The sequence below is a fragment of the Hyaloscypha bicolor genome (genome assembly GCF_002865645.1).
Source record: "Hyaloscypha bicolor E unplaced genomic scaffold K444scaffold_117, whole genome shotgun sequence".
NCBI classification, from domain to species: domain Eukaryota; kingdom Fungi; phylum Ascomycota; class Leotiomycetes; order Helotiales; family Hyaloscyphaceae; genus Hyaloscypha; species Hyaloscypha bicolor.
The window spans coordinates 2,018,555-2,039,367 of record NW_020194619.1 but is presented as its reverse complement, the minus strand read 5'-3'; the positions used below and the strand labels follow the sequence as shown (position 1 = coordinate 2,039,367).

General features: G+C 42.4%; 7 protein-coding genes across 7 annotated transcripts; 4 read left to right on the top strand and 3 right to left on the bottom strand.

Moving 5' to 3' along the window:
• Window positions 1-7,862: 7,862 nt before the first annotated feature.
• On the bottom strand, window positions 7,863-8,264 carry K444DRAFT_501779 (WSC-domain-containing protein; the record flags this gene model as incomplete). The annotated part of the gene is made up of 2 exons (XM_024873351.1): window positions 7,863-7,979; window positions 8,025-8,264. Coding segments are annotated over 2 exons (357 nt in total), but the record flags the coding sequence as incomplete, so codon positions are not given.
• A 214-nt stretch (window positions 8,265-8,478) lies between these two features.
• Window positions 8,479-9,536, bottom strand: K444DRAFT_473119 (glycoside hydrolase family 16 protein; the record flags this gene model as incomplete). The annotated part of the gene is made up of 2 exons (XM_024872902.1): window positions 8,479-9,387; window positions 9,438-9,536. Coding segments are annotated over 2 exons (1,008 nt in total), but the record flags the coding sequence as incomplete, so codon positions are not given.
• Window positions 9,537-11,333: 1,797 nt separating this feature from the next.
• On the top strand, window positions 11,334-11,745 carry K444DRAFT_50762 (uncharacterized protein). Its single transcript, XM_024873404.1, has one exon. The coding sequence runs from the start codon at window positions 11,386-11,388 to the stop codon at window positions 11,629-11,631; it is 246 nt and encodes an 81-aa protein (XP_024734204.1). The 5' UTR covers window positions 11,334-11,385; the 3' UTR covers window positions 11,632-11,745.
• A 783-nt stretch (window positions 11,746-12,528) lies between these two features.
• On the top strand, window positions 12,529-12,780 carry K444DRAFT_484712 (uncharacterized protein; the record flags this gene model as incomplete). The annotated part of the gene is made up of 1 exon (XM_024873080.1): window positions 12,529-12,780. A coding segment is annotated over one exon (252 nt), but the record flags the coding sequence as incomplete, so codon positions are not given.
• Window positions 12,781-12,948: 168 nt separating this feature from the next.
• On the top strand, window positions 12,949-16,959 carry K444DRAFT_665685 (uncharacterized protein; the record flags this gene model as incomplete). Its single annotated transcript, XM_024887098.1, has 2 exons — window positions 12,949-16,192; window positions 16,247-16,959. The coding sequence occupies exons 1-2, from the start codon at window positions 13,291-13,293 to the stop codon at window positions 16,957-16,959; spliced, it is 3,615 nt and encodes a 1,204-aa protein (XP_024734202.1). The 5' UTR covers window positions 12,949-13,290.
• Window positions 16,960-17,119: 160 nt separating this feature from the next.
• On the bottom strand, window positions 17,120-18,357 carry K444DRAFT_644886 (uncharacterized protein; the record flags this gene model as incomplete). Its single annotated transcript, XM_024885018.1, has 3 exons — window positions 17,120-17,988; window positions 18,037-18,118; window positions 18,172-18,357. 3 exons carry the CDS (start codon window positions 18,355-18,357, stop codon window positions 17,120-17,122), a joined length of 1,137 nt encoding a protein of 378 aa, XP_024734201.1.
• A 520-nt stretch (window positions 18,358-18,877) lies between these two features.
• K444DRAFT_644885 (amidase signature enzyme) lies at window positions 18,878-20,754 on the top strand (the record flags this gene model as incomplete). The annotated part of the gene is made up of 3 exons (XM_024885017.1): window positions 18,878-19,203; window positions 19,254-19,751; window positions 19,797-20,754. 3 exons carry the CDS (start codon window positions 18,878-18,880, stop codon window positions 20,752-20,754), a joined length of 1,782 nt encoding a protein of 593 aa, XP_024734200.1.
• Between the last annotated feature and the right edge of the window lie 59 nt (window positions 20,755-20,813).

Genomic DNA, 20,813 nt, shown 5'->3' with positions numbered 1-20,813 from the left:
ATATAAGATTTCTTTTTTAAAAACTAGGAAATTAAAAAATATAAATATAAGTACTATATTTCTAATTAATTCTATTCTAATTTATAGTTCTAATTCAATACTATAATTCCTATTTCTGAGTCTAATACTACTAATCTAGATACTAATAGCTATATTTATAAGAAGAATTATGTGAAGTAAATTAAAAAGCTTAATATTTGAAAGCTCTTAATAGAAGAAATAGAAATACTATAGTTCTATCTCTAAAAAAATAATATATTAATATATAGAAATCTTAGTAATAGCTACTTTATCTTAGCCTCTTAATTCTTAATAGTAGATCTACTAATATAGCTCGGATTTTATAAGGTATTAAATAAGTACCCTATTTACTTAGTTATTTACTCTTAGCTAGTCTAATATTTTACTTCTGGAAATATTAATTATAATTAATATAAAGGTAATACTAAAGATCTAGCTACTACTAAAGCTTTAAATAGCGAATTCTATTTTAGTAAAAAGTATTAGAATATTAGCTATATTTTCCTTATAAACTATAAGAAGGCTATTATTTTTAGTAAGAAGTTCTTTAAAAATATTAATTACTCTTCTATTTCTAATAAATTTAAACCAGAAGTAACTAAGAAATTAAGTAAGTATCTACTAAAAGTAATAGGAGAGAAGACTCCGAATATAGTCTATATAACTAAATAAATAAATACCTTTAGCTAGATAATTTATAAGTCTGAAATTATAAGAAAATATTAATTCTCGAATAATATATAAATTAAAGAATAGCTTAATAATAATTTACTATTTAATAAGCCTTTTACTATAGTTCTAATAAGTCTAGTTACTATTAAGAATAAAATATACGAAAATAGAGTTTCCTATAAGGTTATTAAAGCCTCTTATTTAGAGCTTTCTTCTTTTACTAAAAGTTAATTTAAAGATATAATAAATAATACGAAATTTAAAGAAGCTATTTATTTAGAATATATTAGTATAATTTATAATATAATTTACTATAATAAGCCTCCTTAATATCCTATAGTAAAGGCAGAAATTAAGTAATAATTAAAGGCGAATACTAATTAATATAGAGAACTATATTAGATTTAGTATAAGAATACGGCTTAGCAGATTCGGATTACCTTTAAGTAAGTTCGGGAATATGAAATAAGACTATTTAAGGGTAATAAGTCTTATTTTAGGTATATAGAAAAGAAATTAGATTAACTAATAAAGGAAAATCCTGAATATTTTATTATTTCGGATTCTAAATAGGATTTTTCTATTATTTTTAGTATTTAGGAAATAAGTACAAATAAATAGGGAGTTAGATATAGTATAACAGGCTATATTCGTTAAAAATTATATTATTTTAGCAGTTTTGAGATTTAGGTTATATAATAAAGACTGTGGTCTTTTATATATAACTTACGGAAATTATATAAGAAAGCTGGTTTTTCTATAGATTTAGAAAATAATTCTTTATAAGTATTTAATTAATTGAGCTTTTATATACTATATACTATTTATACTTTACTATTTATATTTTTGAATTATTATTTTACTATTAAGTTATATTTTATACTCTAGTATATTTTATATAGGTTTTTGTCTTATTATAATTTCCTTCCTATAATAAGTAATTCTTTAATATACTAATTATAATTACTCAAATAAATAAGAGTAAAGGAATTATTTAATTTAATAGACTTATAATTCTAAAGCTTAAAAAAGTTCTTAATATTAAAGTTAATTATTATCTTAATTAAGTAAAGGAAATTAAAAAGATTTATTTAATAAAGGCCTTAATAGCTATTAAAAATAAAGGCAATTAATTAAGTAAATAAACTTCCTTAAATAATATAAATTACTTTATTTAATTTATATATTAATACTAATAATAATATATATAATAATAAAGATTAATAAAAAGTAAATAAATAAAATAAACTAATAGCTTAAACTTATTCCTAATTAAATAAATTTTAATTATACTTTAATATTACCTAAAGAAATATAATATAAAAAAGTATTATCCCTAAAAGAAATTAAGTAAATTATTAATATAAAGAATATTTCTGGAATTAATTAACTCAAGAAAATTAAGTAAATTTATATAATAAAGGCTTTATAAGTTTCTTGAAATAAGAAAGCTTAGTAAAATTAGTTAAAAACTTTATAACTTGCTATTTATTAACTAAAAGTACTAGAATTACAAACTATAATTAAGATATTAGAATTATTAAAAGTTAAATAAAAGCAATAAGTTATAAGCTAAAACTAATTTAAAATAAGAAAGAAAACAAGATTAAATATTATTTTTAAATAAAGCTAAATATTATTTATAAAATCAAAGCTTTATAATAATTAAAAAGAAGATTTTATAATTATTAGTTTAAAACTAAAATTAATTTTTAAATTAAATTATAAAATAACTTAAAAGATTACTAAAAATCAAACTAAAATTTATTTAAATAAGAAGCTAAAAATAAAGTAATAAAGCTTAAATTAAAATATTAAAATTAAAGAAAAAATTCAAAATTAGAGTTATAAACTTAATAATAAATCTTTCTTTTATATAATTATATTAATTACAAAAAATAAAAGTTCTAAAAAAAAAGATATATAAAAACTATAATATATATAGGATTATATATAACCAAAGAACATGTAATAAACCTCGGATATTGCAGGTATTAATTAGTAAGATTAATAGCCCTTTACTATTACAACTAACTACTATTTATATTATAAGTATTAGGCTTATAAATTACTAATTATATGTACGTTATAGGGGCTTCCTATTTAGAGGAGGCTTCCCTGAACCTTATAGGAGGGATAGAGATTAGTTCTGTACTGAATTTAATATTATAGTTCCACAACTCACTAATTCATTTCATTGTCTTATTACCTACTAATAAATACCTCACAAAAACCCAAGTTTATAATATTTGATTTTATTCTTTAAATATTTATTAAGTTAAAGATATATTATATAACTAATTTCCCTTTTTCAAATTTATATAAGAAAAGAATTATATTAGTAATAACGAATTCGTATTACTTTTACAAATATAAAAGATATATAAATAAGATATTAGAGCTAAATTATTTATTATTTCCTTGTAATCTTTTTAATTATATACTAGAAAATTTAAATATTTATAAAAGTTATAATTAAATACCTAATTTAAAAATAATACTTATAATTTATTAACTTTTTTATTTCTTTAATTAATAATTATAATACTTTAAATCTTTGGTTTTTACTTTTTACTTTTATTAAAATTATAATATTAATAAATAATATTAACTTCTTTAGCTTATTTATAATATAAATTAGATTTTAAATATTCTAATTAATAAAATAAAATATATTTTACTAAAAATAAAAAATTGCCTTAGCCTTAATATAATTATAAAAGTAAGTAAAGAAAATAAATACTAATATAAATTAAAGGTTCCGAATAATATATTTATAAAGTTAAATTAATTTAATGTTTTTAGTAGCTAGTTACTAAATTAAGAAAGTAATATATAAAGATATCTTTATATAATTTTAAAAAAAAATAAAGTATTATTATAATATAATTAAAGAAATAAAATATTATAAATAATAATAAATTTATAAATATAAAAAATTAAAAAATATAACTAAATTTAGATTATTACTTATATAATAATTAAGTTTTAATTTATTACTAAATATATCTTTAATTACTTCTTACTTATTTACTATATTAATAATAAATTTTGAAAATATTTTTAAGAATTATTTTAATCTTATATTTATAATTATATTAAACTCAGGTTTTTTATTTCTTTATAACTAGCTAATATATAATAAAGTTATTATTATTAGTTATAAGAAAATAACTTCTTTATATTTCTATTATAAATTCTTATAAGAACTTATTAATTTATAAGATCTTAGTTTAAGAAATATATATCTTTTTAAATATATATAAAGTACTTTTATTAATATAATATATTACTAATATTTCGAAGTTATATTATTATATATATTGTTATAGTCGTACGCTCTATAGCTGTCACGTGCTCCCTGCACGTGGTACACTAGGCTATATTGGGTTAGGCTGGTTCGCATGCTTACCTGGCGTTCGCACACTTGTATATACTTCTCTCCTTAGTTTAGTATTATCGGAATAGAGCCACTCTAACCTGCTTTCCAAGCCCGGAGCTCAGGCCTCGTAACACTATACTAAACTCAATCCAGGTCCCAGGGAGCTTGCGAGCTCATTTTTTGTCTTCTTTTAGCCTGCTTGCGAGCGAGGGCACTTCCATTTTCAGCCTGCTTGAGAGCGAGGGCACCCCCATTTTTGCGATTCCAGAGCTTGCGCGCTCTATAGACCCCTTCTTATTTACGACTATACGGCGTCAGTTGACTGAAACTGAGCAAAGGCTGTAAGGAACGTACCTCAATTGACGATATGGCATCCCCCCCTCCTTTCTATCGACTACCAATGACTCGACCTCTTTATTGAGCCTGTCGATCGAGAGCTGGCACCTGACTGCCACACGAAGCTAGCACCTTACTGCTATCGCACGAACGATACGATCCACGGCGTATGCCTGCAGTTAATACTAAGCTAATATGAACGGCTATAAGGAACAAAGCTATAGGCATATACTGGATATTGCATCTACGGACAATTTACGGCCATTTTGGGTTCTCTTTACTGAGCCTTACTCAAAGAGCTGGCACCTGACTGCCACGATAAGACGATTCCACGAGCTTTACTCGTCCTGCGAATTTCTCCTCTCCTCTCTCCTCTCGATTTCGACCACAATAGCTCTCCTCCACTAGCTTGGCATATACACTGCAATGGAAAGGAGGGTATAGAGGGTATACACACTTCCGGCCAGGCTCCCTTCAACCAAGGCTAGGTGGCCTCGATTTCAAGCCCCTTACCTCTAAGCAAGACACCAATACTTGGGCGTAAGGCTGGCTAGACACCTTAACAAGACTCTTCTCTTCATTCCTAGCTCTGGCACAAAGTAGAGCTTTGGAAACCACCCTTTAAAAACCACCTCTTTGGGAACTGCTTCTCTGGTATTCACTCCTTTAGTGTTCGCTCCTTTGGCACCTACTCTCGGTACAATCCCTATAGCTCCTTTTGCACGACTTACTTCTCCGCGAGCTCGATTAATCTCCCCTTTGCGGCACGTGTATATACTATAGTTTGGGTCTAGGCGTATGGTTCTGGGTTAGGAGGTTACATTGGATACTGGTTTGGAAGGCTTAAACGGGTATAGTCTTGTTTGAGGGTTCTAGTCGCTCAGGGACGAGCTTTCTCTGAGGGGGGGGGTGTCACGGCCTGGACAAGCTGTGGAACTGGAATGTGGTGTGTTTGTGTAAATATATGTATGAATGATGGTGCCCTAAGGGCGGTGAAGAAGCTATATATACGCCTATGCGCAGCACGTGACAGGGGGTAATATTATGGTCGTATACTCTATGGCTGTCACGTGCTCCCTGCACGTGGTACGCTAGGCTATATTAGGCTAGGCTGGTTCGCATGCTTACCTGGCGTTCGCACACTTGTATATACTTCTCTCCTTAGTTTAGTATTATCGGAATAGAGCCACTCTAACCTGCTTTCCAAGCCCGGAGCTCAGGCCTCGTAACATATATAATACTTAGCTAATTATAAATAGAAAAAAATAATTTGATTTTACTTATTAATATAAATAAACCTTAAGAAGTTTTTACTAAATTTTCTTATAAGAATAATAATTTTAAATAATACTAAAGACTTCTAGATAATCTTATAAAATAGCTTTATTAGTTTATTAAAGTTTTAATAAAAGCAAGAAAGTAATATACTTTTATTTTAATTATAATACTTTCTTATTTATAAAACTCGAGGAAGTATTTTTAATACCTTTATTTATTAAAGAAAGGCCAGATTTTATTATATAATTACTTATAAATATATTTAATTAATTAATTCATTTGCAAATTCTTTTACTATTATTAAATAGTTATTAATTCTCGAAAGTATTATATTATATATAATAAAAACAAAGCAAGCTAATAATAACTTATTAGTTATAATTATTAAAATCTAAGTTAATATTATTAAAGTTCTTGAAACAAGTATTAACGAGTTATTATAAAATCAAGTTTAATATATAAAATGCCTTTCTTAAGTACTATAAGCTAATACTTTATTATTATAAAGAAATAAAGAAATAAAAGACTTGACTTTTATTATAATGCTATAAGCCTTTATATAATTAAAAAGTACTTGAAATCTATTAAATTAAGACTTCTTTCTTATACTTTATACTTATACTAAATGCTTATACTAAATGCTTATAATAACGTTTTGTGTGTGTATTGCAATAGGCTTATAATTAGATTATCTAGAAGTTAGTATTGAATTAGTAGTCCCTAGTTCTAGACCATTATATAGTTAGCTGGCTCCGAATAGTTTAGTTCGTCAGGCTCTATCCCCTATGTTTCTCCCATAAATTTTGACTCCGGAGAGGTTCGCAAGCAGGAAAGGAGGTTGAGGCGATCACATTAGTTGTTAAGGAATACATCTCGCATGAACGCAATCCATTCGCACTCGAAGCTAAGGTATAAAACTCCTATCCCCTTCTTCACTCAAAACACCCCAAATCCAAATCCTGTTATTGATACTAAAAACCTATCAATAAAACCAAACCTCCGTCCATGCTTCGATGCGCTAATTTTTTGAAAAAATATGTCCTCCCCTCAAGAACTAAAGGAAGAACGCTGCGGCCGCAACAACCATTGCCAAGCTGCTACCAGCTTGCAACCTGCTTGCTGCGCCCTTGAAGGAAAACGGGCCGCTGCTTGGTGAAGAAGAATAGGTGAGCGCGGTGGTGCCTGCGACGGTGTAGTTTGCCGTTGGTGTGTACTTGGTCGGTGTGTATTGGACGGGCTTCACTATCTCGGTGATCATCTTAACGATCGTGAGGGATGTCGTGGTAGTTGATTCTGGGGAAGCGGTTGGGTATGCAATTAAGCCCTTGCTGATGGCCTCGGAGACTGGGCACACGGTGATATAGTCGATGATCGTCTCGGTTGTCACGGCGCCGAGCTTGGCTGGGCAGTTAGTCACCGTGGGTGCACAGGACGTGATAGTATAGACGGTTGTCGTATAGGCTGTCAGTGTTGTGTAGGCTGGTGCTGAGGTTGTGTACACTGGGCTTGAAGTGGGGGTCGGGTTGCCTGGGCAGTAGGTTGTGGTTCGTTCGATTGTGTCTGTCACGACATAAGTGTGTGTCGACTCGGAAGCGGGGCAGTTTGTGACTGTCTTAGCACAGCTAGTAATTGTTCGAACTGTTGTAGTAGTAATAGTCTCGGTTGTATAAGATTTGCTGTGGGATAAGGAGGATTCCGAAGAGCTGCAGCTCGAGGAAGTGGATGTAATAGGGTAACTATCGGTCGATGATGACGAGGCAGAGTATGAGTCTGTGGTGGAAGCGCTATAGCCCGAGCTCGTCGATATAGGATAGCTTGTATCTGTGGGCGAAGCGCTATAGGAATCCGTTGACGATGAAGAGCCCGAATCTGTTGTGGAGGCGCTATAGGAATCTGTTGACGATGAAGAGCCCGAATCTGTTGCGGAGGCGCTATAGGAATTTGTCGACGTGGTTGGAGAGCTCAGGTCGGTGCTTGAAGCGCTATAAGAATCTGTCGATGTAGTTGATGAGCTCGAGTCTGTGCTTGAAGCGCTATAAGAATCTGTCGACGTGGTTGGAGAGCTTGAATCTGTACTTGAAACGCTATATGAATCTGTCGACGATGTCGAGGAGCTAGCTGCGGCCGTCGAACTGCTTGAGGTGGTTAGCGGAGCAACATAAGGCGCGTAGGTGAACAAATTGAGGCGGTCTGAACCACCACAAGTCTCCGCTGGATTGCCAGCGCAGGGCATCACGCAGCCATCCGTAGCCGGAATACTGCCTGCCTCTAATTCATTACCGCAATAACACTGTAAAAGTCAGATATGGAAAGAAGAAACGAGGGAGTAACACACCTCTCCGCCATACTCAACGCCGAAGTAGAGAGCTCCTAAGGTGTAGCAGAAAGCGGAACATGTTTCTAAGTCCATGGTTGAGTAGTTGACTTTGGTTCCCAGGGTGAGTGCCCGGGAAGCGGTAGCCTCAGTGTAACAACCGATCTCGACCCAGTCGCCGACAGTGACTAGCGGCGTGGCAGGCGCGGTTGGAGTAGATGGTGCTGTGGGGACCGTTGTGGTAGGGGTTCTGCTCACAGTTGTCAGAAAGAATCCATGTAACCTCAAAACTCAACTTACGTTGTAGTGGCAGCTGCTGAGCTTGTGCTAAACATGCAGTTAGTAATTTCATGGTCAGACGAGAGAACCCGATACATACGAAGTGGCACTGGTGGTAGTTGCCCTGAGACACAATGTTAACAATGTGTTCATTTATTGAACAGGGAATTTCTTACGTTGTGCTTGTGCTGGCAACGGCGTTTGACCATTGATAGACCTTCAAACTTCTCACAGCCCAGTACGTCTCAGAATAATCACCTGGGTTCGCACCGACGTAGTCTGAGCAAGTTGGATATGCCACAGGGTCGTAGCAGCTGCTTGTTTGCCAGACCGCATTTCCCCAATCTCCACAGAAATTAGTATCAAGGACAACGGTATGGTCGATGAAATGTCTCGCGATGTCACAGTTGCCACCCCAAGTGGTGAAGATTGGTTTGCCCCAAGTCAGAGGATCCGGTGTGCCATCCGCAATATCAGCAGGAACCGCGCCATTTTCCCAACTCCAGATCTGGATAAGCTCATCGGTCCACTCCATTGCGTACACGCCTCCCTGGGCTAGGTTGAAGCCGTCGCCGAAGTTGTTCGGATTGTTGTTGTTCGCAGAACATCCCTGACCCGAGTACTGAGTCTTGGTACCATAATCACTCGTCGTTGCATTCCAAATGCAGTTGTACGTTGTTTGTGTACCTGTCTGTTGACCTGGAGAGGTGTTGACGTTTCCAATAACTTCGCAAACATCTCCTGGGAAGGTAGGTCCGGCGTGGATGGTCTCTTCACTGAAAGATGCTAAATTGACGTTCTCAATGATGTCGATCTCGCCGTGCTCTGGCCAGTGATTCATTGATGTCGTCCAGAATGATGGCCAAGATCCACACGCCCCTCCGGGCATGTGCGCCAAGTCCAAAATGAAAAGCCCATACTGATAGGTGTTGAGGGTCTGCGCTCGAATACTTGGTCGTCCAGTATCTACCCCAGGAGTATAGGTGTTGGTATCATCTACACGTATTATCGCCGTATCGGTAGCAGCATCATAGTAGGCAAGCGAATCGAGCAAAGCGCTGCCGGCACCAATATATTCCACAAAACCGTAATTCGGATCGAGGGTCTGCATCTGAATCAGCTTCTTATCTCAATCGCAATGTCCATGTCTCATACCGCGTTGAAATAGAAGTTATCGAAGAACGTTGGCCCCGAAAAATCATCTAAAATAACGTAATTCGCTGACACCGTAGAGGCGCAGGCAAGGGCAAGAGCGCCCGCCTTGAAAATGAGTGAAGGAGACATATTAAGATATTAGAAGAAGTAGCAGGAGTTATATTCAAAAGAGTGACTAGACGTATACACGCCAACGAGGAAAACAATGCTCTCAGAACGAGTGATGAAAGTATGTTTTGGCCTTGCAGAACATCATCGTGGGCACACACGGCTTTTTGATCGGGTATATCAAATTGCTCACCCCCTGAACTTCCTAAGCTTTCGCCGTCCCCACCAGCGTCAGGCAGAGCCTGAATCCGAGGCTTACGATAGGGCCAGTGAAAGCGGCGTTTGTGTTTTGGCTTGGTACCTGCAGCGCAAACAACTGGTGAAGCCTAAAAACATCCCACCGGACATGGGTTTCCCCACGATGTCCCCCTCTAGATTTTGTGAGGTTGCTCGAAGAACCCTGCCTTCTAGCCGAATCGAGAGCCTCTGCCGCTATGGGAAATGATGAACGTGCTGTGAGTGGTGTGGTGGGAGATTGGATAGTGAGTGAAGGAAAACCGGGAGGGAGTGCGAGGGACTAGCGAATTGGAGTCAACGCTTGTCGCTCGATTAGGTGTGGAAGACCTGGAGTGACCCCCTTCAAATGCAACCATCAGAGGCTCACCCCTGGCCTTCCTGCAGGGCCACAGCGCATCGTTTTGTTGCAGTGTGGCATGCTTCGTGCTGCGAATGCCTTCAAGCGCACCCCCTATTCAATTTCCTTCTAATAGGATTCCGTTAAATCCAAGTTTTGCTCGATATTAATGCATCTTCCTGGCTGGCAAGCAGCAAGCTGAACAATCCAGCATCGATAGTCGAGTGGACCAGTGAGCCAAACCCCACTTATCTGCATCCAGGCCGATAGCGGCATCTTGTCCGCGTTTCCGTGTTTGAACTTTGAAGTTATTCCCTGTTTGAAGTGGAGGTGGAGGTGGGGTCATCTCCACGATTCCGCTAAGATACTGTAGGGGATGGCTTGCCATTATTGATTTTGGCGGCCGCTAAAAGGGGGTTGCCGATTGCCGAACCATTGGGCTTGCTTGCCAGCCGTGATGCGCCTCCAAGGTTCGCTGACAGGGGCGACGCAAACCAAAAGCACTCTCAAGTTTCAACGGCACAGGAACTTGGTGACCATGAAGTTCGCAGCGGCCCGATCTTGCCGAATCATGGACTACGGACTCAATGAGACACCGAGTAAGAGGCCTTTGATCTGATGCTAGAGAGCGAAGACTCTGGAGGAGTTCGAGTGTAACGTGTGGTGCTGCTAGCGAGCAAACCTTTCCAGCTTGTCGAGAAGAAACGCAAACATAAAAAAGGCTTTTCATATTCACGTGGTGCCCCTGCGCGGGACGATCGGCCCTTTTGGCCCTTCCTCGTGGCCTCGTCATCGCTTAGAGCATTCGACGAAACCTTAAAGGATCCTCCTTCTTCATACCTTACTCTGATATCCTGCAGGTTGAAGTCGTTGGGATAAGGTTATCGGGCCATCTCCTCTGTTTCTCAAATTCGCAATGAGTGTCTTGCCTCGGCGATCCCCATCCACGCCTATCTTTTGCCTCTTCGATAGAAGGGATCACCAGCCAACCGCCCAAATCACTCAACCGCCCAAGTAAAATTTTGGAAAATTTTCAAAGGGCTCAGAAAATTCTGAAAATCTGTGGAATGACTAAAGCGAGGTCGTAGATCACGAATATTAACTTGTTTTCTTCATTTTGGGATGTGGTTGTGGTGTGGTTATAGTAAAACCATTTTTTGGGCGGTTGAGCGATTTGGGCGGTTGGCTGGTGAACCCTTCTACACACTTCGCCTCGCTCCTTCCAAATCCCACACTTCAACCTTTCTCCACCGAACGGGAGATCGAATGTTCGAGAAGTTCCTCGCATTTCCTACGGCAGCGACTTGGCTCGATCCATTTCTTTGTTTTTTGCGTCATTGTTTCATATTCTTCTTTATCCCTCTTCTTCAGGTCCCAGACACTGCAAGACATTCTGTCTCCGGTTTGAGTCCACATCAATCGCATCTCAAAGATGGGAGTTCTCAACACCAGACAGTCTCTGGTGATGCGCTATCTGCCAGATCGGCGTTGCGATCTATCGATGGAAGTTGATGGCTTCCAATAGTATTTTCGGTATTGTTTTTTTGCGGCGGTAAGCGAGTTTCCCGATTCGGCGTGCCTGACAGCCAACGATGTCAACAATATCGATCTTTCCGAAGCATAAAGAACCCGATTGGCCTTTTGAAAATGTTTGCGGCGAACGGCAACGGCAAGCTCTGAGCATTGCGCAAGACACCATTTACCGCTGAACTTCGGCATCACCCGACCTATGCGACCACCCTCCCGAGCCGGGTTCTTGGAGAAGTTAACTCTGCTCTTCTCGCTGCGAGCATGAAACCCGATGATGAAGAATCATGGGCTGCTAGGCGAGGCATGTGGAACGAGTTACCCTGTCCTCAGTCATACAGTTCGGATTTGTTTACTCCCCCTCTGTCTCCACTCGATCCACCGAAGCAGGGAACATTCAGGAATGAAAATGCGTCGGACGAAGATTTGCGCGAGCCTTACACGCCATCACCTCACACTTTTGGATCACATCGCACTCAAACATACAAAGGAGTTCAGCGAACAGTCAGAATAGCGGACACGGATCCATCTACGCCACTGAACAGCCAGTGGCCATCGCCTTTATCAAGCGATCGAACACCATCAGCTTCCAAAGAGCTCCACAGGTCAAAATCAAGCGGCCTCAGTCGCACAGAAATTCAAATACCAAATTATCTTGACTTCGCAATTATGGAAGAACACCAATCAAAGAAAGACGGGCTTCTTTTATTCCACAGCGAGTCTCTCGAAAAACTCGCCGCAGAAAAGTACTCAGACCACAGCCTAACTGCGCCACTTCGAACATCCAAACGCGCTCCTTTGCAAATCGATCCTTTTACCAGAAGCAACAAGATCCGATACCGTACCCCACTATCAGAATCACAGCTCACAACCGCCAAAACTGTCAATTTCGATCTGCTTCGCTGCTGCACTTTACTGCAAGTAAAGCATTCAGATTGTCTCAAGTTCGCCGACAACGCACTCGCGGTGGCTGAACGTGCTGGAATTCATCACTTGGCTAGCAAAAGCCAGTTCTATAGAGGACTATCTTTGATGGATGGGAAACAGTATAAAGAGGCGAGTGATGCTTTTACAAGAGCTGCAAGCGTGCGGGATTGGGAAGGTAAGGTTTGCAAATGGAAGATTGCCGCTGAGAGAATGTTCCGTATAGAGGCAATAATGGAGGAACATGACAAGATCCTGGTACTATTTGATGAGGACCCCGACGAGTATTGGGATGATCACGATCGATAATTTCAATCACGGCGTTCGAAGACGAAATAGACTCGAAGTCTCAATTTACAATGCGAACACGACACCATGAACAAAAGGACACAAAGCATTTACTTAATGCGCAAGTCAAAAGTACTTCTTTATCTCTCTGAAAACATGTTTTTCTCGTTTCCATCTCCTTGATTTCCATTGTGTTTGAAAGCGCTTTGAAAATGCACTCGCCGGATCCGGCCCCCTCAATATTTTCCCCCTCCTCAAAGAATCCAATCCATAACCACCCCGTAAACAATTCTCCTTATCCAAACCCATGTTCAAACAAAGTGTGTACCTCGCAAAACTTTAATTGTCAATTGATTTCTCTCTCAGTTTTGACCAACAATCATCAATTCAAACCCCATCGAAGTCAGAATCCAGTGACCCGACCTCGCTAAAATGGCACCTAAAAAGAAAAAGGGGTCTCCCTCTCCCTCGGCTAACAACCCACCTCCCGAAACCCCACCCAGCGTCTCCAAGGAGCCCGAGAACCCCTCAAAGTCCGGCTCCTCAAAACACGAGTCCAAGCCACCAGCCAGCAGGATCCCAATCCGGACCGGCTCCGGCTTTTCCACTCCTTCTCGCCCGACCACAGCATCCGCTTCCTCTATACCTGTCTTACGAAGAACCGTCCCTCCAAACACTACAGCGACAACGGGTCTAAGACTAAACCTCCGCCCTCTGCCGCTTTCATCATTCGTTAATAGGTCTGCTCCCCCAGCTTCGCTGCCTGTGCTCGTCAATACACTTGCTACCCCGACTTCAGGTCCGGAAGAAGGGGCTGGACCAGAGGGAAAGGGAGAGGGGGAGGGGGAGAGATCGAAGGCTCCCGAAGAGAAGTTGCATGAGGATCCAATTGCAGCTGCACCACCAGTAGACAGTGGTTCTCCAGCAGACTCAAAGAGTGAGGCTCCTGCAGCACCAAGCACACCCGACCCGAACGAGTTCGCCGTAGACAGCCCATCTGAAGTCAGCTCTCCCGGAGAGCTGTTCTCTGAGCCTACCCCTGGTTTTCCAAGCACCGATACAGCTTTTGGAAGTGGGGAGGCTGAGAATGAGGACACGCTCTCTCCTCCTCGCATCATAGATGGGAGGAGGATCAACACCCCAAGCGCTCAAGTTGCACCACTGTTCTCTGGCCCTGCACCGCAGCTTGGTAGCAATGATGGAGAAACAGCTTCTGAGAGCGGAACAGAGAGTAAGCATCCCACTGAGACGTTTTCTCCACCCAGAGAGGAGGGGAGCCAGGCTACAACACCGAATCCAAGCAAGCCTCCCACTGAAACCTCCTCGCCTCTCATCCCTTCAACCCAAGCCACGACACTGAGCCTATTCCCCTCCCCCTTGCGAGTCCTTCGTCCCGCCACTCCTCAGGCGACATCCGCTCCACCTCCACTTCCAACCCAAACCTCAGAGGCACCGGCAACTACAACCGCAAACGTAGATGTCAATGCAAGTTACGATGCCCCACCAACTACTCCTCCAGGCTCCTCCCACACCTTCTTCTCCAACAGCACAGACTACCAAGACTCCGCCCGTAAATACCCAGAGGCCACGGACGAGTTCGACAGGATGGCCACCATGTCCACCGACGCCGGTACACCTGTCCCTCTGCGCCGTCACCGCTCTGATCGACTTTTCCGCGAATCTGCCCACTGGGATCCATCCCCTTCATCTGGCCCAGAAAAATTCGTAGCGGCTTTCAGGCCGCAAGAGATATCTGATTTCCAACGATATGCGGAAGAGCATCCCGAAGACGAGGGGGTCAGAAAGGGGATCGCGGCCCTAGAGGGAGCGATGGGGAAGGAGAGGGAGCAGGTGATAAGTCATCTAACGCTTGTTAACGCGAATCAGCAACTGTCTGAGCGAATGGCGATGCGTGATCGGGAGATGAAGAGGGCGATGGCGGATGCGACTCGTGAGCGCAATGTTGGACGGTTCTCGCAGGATGAGATGGAGGCTGCGGTTCAGAAGGAGAGGAATAGTAGGAGGGAGGTTGAGGGCGAGTTGAAGGAGTGCAGGAAGGCTGCTGATCGGGTGGAGCGGGCGGATATCTTGTTGATAAAGGAGCAGGAGAAGGGTAGGGGGTTGGAGGAGAGGGTCGCGAGGTTGATGGCGGAGAATGGGGAGTTGAAGTTGGAGACCGAGGAGAAGGATGAAGAGCTTGAGAAGTTGAGGGCTGAGAAGGGGGATTGGATTTCGAAGGAGCAGTGTGCTGATTTTAATGCGGAAACATATCGGAAGATGGATGATCAGATTGTCGCTCTTGAAGCTGCGCTTGCAGCTTCAAAGGGCTCTGATGGCAGCGATGAGAATATTTTGACGGAAGAAGAGTGCAACGAGCGTTGCGCTCAAGAGAAGGGACAGTTACTAAACGAGAACGGGTCGCTCTGGGGACAATTGAACAATGCAGACGAGGCGCTAAGATGCTGCCAACAAGCCAACTCCGCGGAACCAGGGCAGGAAGCGCCAAGAAGTGATCGATCGCTGCGTGAACAAATCGAAGAATTGGGGCAAAAGTTGGAGAAATACAAGCTTGATAATGAGACGCAAGAACAGTTGCTTGTGGTTCACGGCGTTTATGATAGGGATGGTGTGCCTTATAACGAGCTTCTGGATGAGAATAAGAACCTTAAGGCTGAGCTGTGGAGTCTGGAGACTGCGAACAAGCAGCTCAACGAAAATGACCAGGATATCCAAGCTCAAACCAGGAAGGAGATGTCTCGCCCAGCAACACCCACACTAACTGAGAATCAAGCGGAGAGCGTTACTGCACTCAAAAAAGAAAGGGCTGAGCTCAAAGATTCACAAAGGGTCCTGAGACAAACGAACGAAAACTTGAGACATGAGATGGAGAAAGTCAAAGAAAAGCTGGTGGACACCAAGGAAGACAGAGATGCTCTCAAAGAGACTCTTCGAAAAGAAGACGGACGAAGCAGCCGCCTTGGTTCCATCATCCCACCCGAGGACCCAGAGCTGACCAGATGTAAAGAAACAATCGAAGATTATGAGAAAGACATAATGTTGCTGAAGAAGCAGGTTGAAGATGCCGCGGCCAGCTTCAGGATAGATTCGGGAGAGTCGGAGAGAGAGGTCACAGAGTTACAGGGAGCTGTTGACCATTTGATCTTAACAAACGCGATCAATGCAGAGCACTGCGAGGAGACAGAGAATCAGCTTCAAGTGAAGATCGAAGCACTTGAAGTCAAGATAGCAGCTCTTGAAGAAGCGAAGGCCGATCGTCAACGACAGATCAATCGACATGTTAGAAAGATTGCGGAATTGGAGGGCAGAAATCCAGGTATGAAAATGCATGCGACCCAGCAAGGTAATTTACTGACTCTGTTACTTCCAGACGCGCCAGATGCACCAATCTCACGCAAGTCCAGCTTAAACAGAGATGATGAGGAGATTCCAGCCTCAATCAGTGCAATGGAAGTTGTTTTCATTCGATGCGAGATACAGCTTGGGCAATTGCAAGCCGAACGTACACGATGGGGCTTCATTGACAACGACGCCAATAACGCGATCGCGGTTGCTTGTGAAGCACAACAAATGGCCGAACGGCTTGATGATCCGAACCTAATTGGGCGAGCCGTATTCTGGCGAGGTGTGGCTGAATTCATGGCCGGCAATAGCATGGTTTCTGAAGTGTTCGAGACCTCAGCTAGCCATCAGTGGACCGAACCGCGCGAGGAGAGAGAGCTCTTGCAAGAATGGTGGAAGGTTTCGAACACAGGGACTGTGGACAAGAGTACACGGTCCGATCCTAGCGTAAATGCAACTCCAATGCCAATTATATCATGGCCAGAGCGATCCAAGCAGAAGAAGACTGACGAAAAAAACACCAACGACACCAAAGACAACAAAGACAAGAAAACCAAAGCGGACGGAACCAAGTCCAAAGACACGAAGTCTAAAGGTGAGAAGAAAAAGAAGCACCGAAAGCATAAGCACAAGAAGACTGCGACCAAATCGGAACCAACTCCAGTACCGGATTCAGTACCATCCGGGCCAAAACAAGTGAATGGCTTGTGTGAAAAGTTTAAGGCTTGTATGCTACAGTAAACATAAAGCTGAGAGCAGGATAGAAGATGGTAAGGAGCGATACATGTTCTAGAGTGCAAATGCTTGGGATACCGCTATGCTTTGAATAGTCACACATAATTATACGCTTTGTTTCAAATCCATCTCGCATGCTGGAAAACCTAACGTTATATTGTGAATTTTACACTGGTAAAATGCTGCTGAAAGGAACATCCCAGAGCCAGCTTGCCACGCCCATAGCGCCCAAGCTCATGGTGAGGGCCATCACGAAGTTGACCTCATTATTGTCGAGCAAGCTCAACATCCCACTCTCTACAATCCGACTTGGCTTCTCGTCCCCGAAACTAGGCTTTCGAAACTTCTTCCTCGCGTCGTATTTGTCCATGTCGCCCATTTTATGGTCGAGTTCATCTTCAACTGCCGGGCCTTGCATTGGTATCGCATTCTTGCCCTCGCCATTCAAGAGACTCGCTTTGATCTCTGCGCGCTTTTTGTAGTGCATGCTGTTCGGGCCCTTCTTGGAAACGAGCACTCTCTTTCCTCCCTCGCCTTCGACGATTCGACCTGTTCTGGTATCTACCACGCTCTGCTGTAGCCAGCCTCCTAACAGGCTGTCCAGAACACTTCCCAGTGCTCCCCATAACGCCATTGCAAATGTGAAGCGATTCCTTTCTGTCAAAGTCCAGCCATGCATATCTCGCTGACCGGTAACTGGAGATTTTGGCGGACAGAACGGAGTCAGTGCCATTGATGTGGTGACAATGATCAAAGATCCGAGAAGACCCGCTGCCAACCCGTATGCTGTGACGCCTCCATTTGTTCCTGGCGGTACCTTTCGGAATGTAATGGAGGTTATGAGTCGAGGGTGGGATTTCGAGAGGATTCCAAGCTCCGAACTAAACGTGTCTGCTGCCACAGCAGCATAATTTGCGATGATGCCGACGATGAGGAGATCTCCTGGCCAGGAATAGCAGGTGTCGGGACTTTGCTGCCGTAGCTGGTAGGCATGGAGGAGGCAGAGAATCGAGGCAACGCCTGAGTTGGCGAACACTGCATCCATCAGTACTGCCTGGTCGGCCGCTCAAGGTGCTTACTTACCTTGGATATGTGTCCTTGCCCCTTCACCACCCGAGTTCCCGGACGATTGCATCGTGAGCTTAGCTTTGACATCGTGCTTTACCTGTTGCTTGTCAACAGATGCCCAGAGATTGCATTAGGTAGAAGATTCCATACTTTTGTGACTCGCGTGCCGGCTAGGAAGAACACAATAAGCAAGGCGAAAGGTAAGCTCCAGGGATGCACGGCATGTGCAATGGCTGTTAACGTTGCTGCGACGATTCCGGCTGGTGTCAAGGATTGATGCGACCAGGCGCGATATACCATAGCCAGGGTAACTGGCACAGCTATGATGGCCTTCATGTTGGAGTTGGAGAGCAATTGTCGAAGTTGTTGAAGAAGAGTGGAAGAGGTGATGCCTGGAGAGTTGCAATGTGGAGGTTTTGTTCACAAGACCCTTGGCACATGCCGTTGCAGGGGTAATCCAACGTCATCGCGGCTGAAACATCGCCCGACGAAGCTCCACCCAGTGGCTTCTTGAAACATATATCTTCACCTGTATTCATTATACTTCTCCAAGTCTCTCCTTTCGAGTGTATTTTATGAACGCTTTCTTTATTTCAGCGCATTCGATGGCTCTCCCATGGCTCGATTTGCTCGGAGCTCTCCACTGTCATCCCCACCTTTGGCGGCTTCTAAGGCTAAGAATGGTAGTTGCAGCGGCCCCCTGCAGTGCGATCTCTTATCTTTTGACAGTAGAAAATATGTTATCGGGAAAGTATAAATGAGTGTTGGTCCCAGACCTCTAATTTTTTTGTCTTTCTCATTGTTCCATGCCCCTTCCTTCGTCCTCCCTGCGAGTACTGCACGACAACAAGGCATCATGCTATTCCGCTCGTTCTTAGCAGCAATCAGCATTGCCTTCAACCTTTTTCCTCCCTCAGTAGCACACGAAGACCTCAATTACAATGCCAGCCAGCTTGTTGAGAGTCAGACCCTCGAGTCACCATACCCATACGACTTTCCGGTGCTGCAAAATGGATCATTGGCGGATAGCGGACGGTTCCCGATGCCATTGTGCAATGGCTTCAAGCTTGAAGAAGCCACAATTGATCAGCTTCAACGAGAACTGTCCAGTGGCAGGCTGACTTCGGTTCAGCTTGCTCTTTGCTATTTGCAGAGGGTATATCAGGCAGATGGATACATTAGGTGGGCTTGACATGGTACCCGAATGAGCATTTAATTGATTCAGTAACCAGAGCGATCATGGAAATTAACCCTGATTTCCTCGAAATTGCGGAGGCGCTCGACCGTGAACGTGCTCAAGGACGTGTTCGTGGGCCTCTTCATGGCATCCCTTTCCTGGTCAAAGATAACATTGGCACAAAAGACAAGATGGAGACAACCGCCGGGTCTTGGATGCTACTGGGGTCTGTTATTCCAAGAGATGCTCATGTTGTGCATCTCCTGAGGGAATCAGGAGCTCTCTTGATGGGCCATGCTACGCTGAGCGAATGGGCAGATATGCGGTCGAATCTTTACTCTGAAGGATATTCTGCTAGAGGGGACCAATGCCGATCGCCGTACAACTTGACTACAAACCCTGGTGGGAGCAGCTCTGGTAGCGCTGCTGCCGTGGCTGCGAATCTTATCACTTTCGCCCTTGGTACGGAGACTGATGGAAGTGTTATAAACCCTGCTGAACGGAATGCGCTTGTTGGGATCAAGCCTACCGTTGGATTGACGTCTCGTGCTGGGTGAGCGACCCAAGTTCCGCCTCGAATCTTGTTAATTCTCTGCAGCGTTATTCCAGAGTCGCACAATCAGGATACTGTGGGATGTCTTGCGAGAACTGTTCGTGATGCAACGTACTGCCTCGATGGCATCTACGGTCAAGACCCTCATGATAATTATACTCTCGTTCAACAAGCTCCCGCTGGTGGCTTCGCCCAATTCCTAGCCAACAAGGAAGCATTGAAAGGTGCCGTGTTCGGTCTGCCATGGCTAAGCTTCTGGCAACTAGCACCTCAAAATCAACAAGATCAGCTTGTCGAGCTTGTCGATCTCATCGAATCAGCCGGGGCAACAATCATCAATGGCACAGAACTCCCACACTGGCAAACAATCATCAGTCCCAACTTCTGGAACTGGGACTACGGTACCACACGCGGCTACCCCAACGAGTCCGAATATACCTATGTAAAAACCGATTTCTACAATGATATCACCAAATATCTAGCCGAGCTCAACAACACCGCCATCAGATCACTTGAAGACATCGTCCAATACAATATCGACAACGTCGGCTCGGAAGGCGGAATACCAAACGTCCATCCCGCGTTCCAATCCGGTCAAGACGGCTTCAACGCCTCACTTGCAACAGGCGGCATCATGGACGAAACATACTGGCAAGCGCTGTCTTTCTGCCACCGCACCACACGCGAAGAAGGCATCGATGCAGCGTTGTACAACAACGGGACTCAACTCACTGCGCTCCTCGTTCCACCTGATGTTGGGCAGACGTACCAGATTGCTGCTCAGGCAGGCTATCCAATGATTACCCTCCCAGCGGGCTTGAGTCCTGAGACGGGAATGCCGTTTGGACTGGCACTGATGGGAACTGCGTGGAGTGAGAAGACGCTGGTTAGATATGCGAGTGCGATTGAAGATTTACAGGCCAGTAGTGGAACGAAGTATAAGAGGACAGCTCCGCTGTGGCTGGATTATAGAAGTAAAAATATACCAGTTAATAATGTGTGACATCATAGACAAAGTATAGAAAATGGAAACGATCGTTCAGACAGAGCCAGGTGCATTGG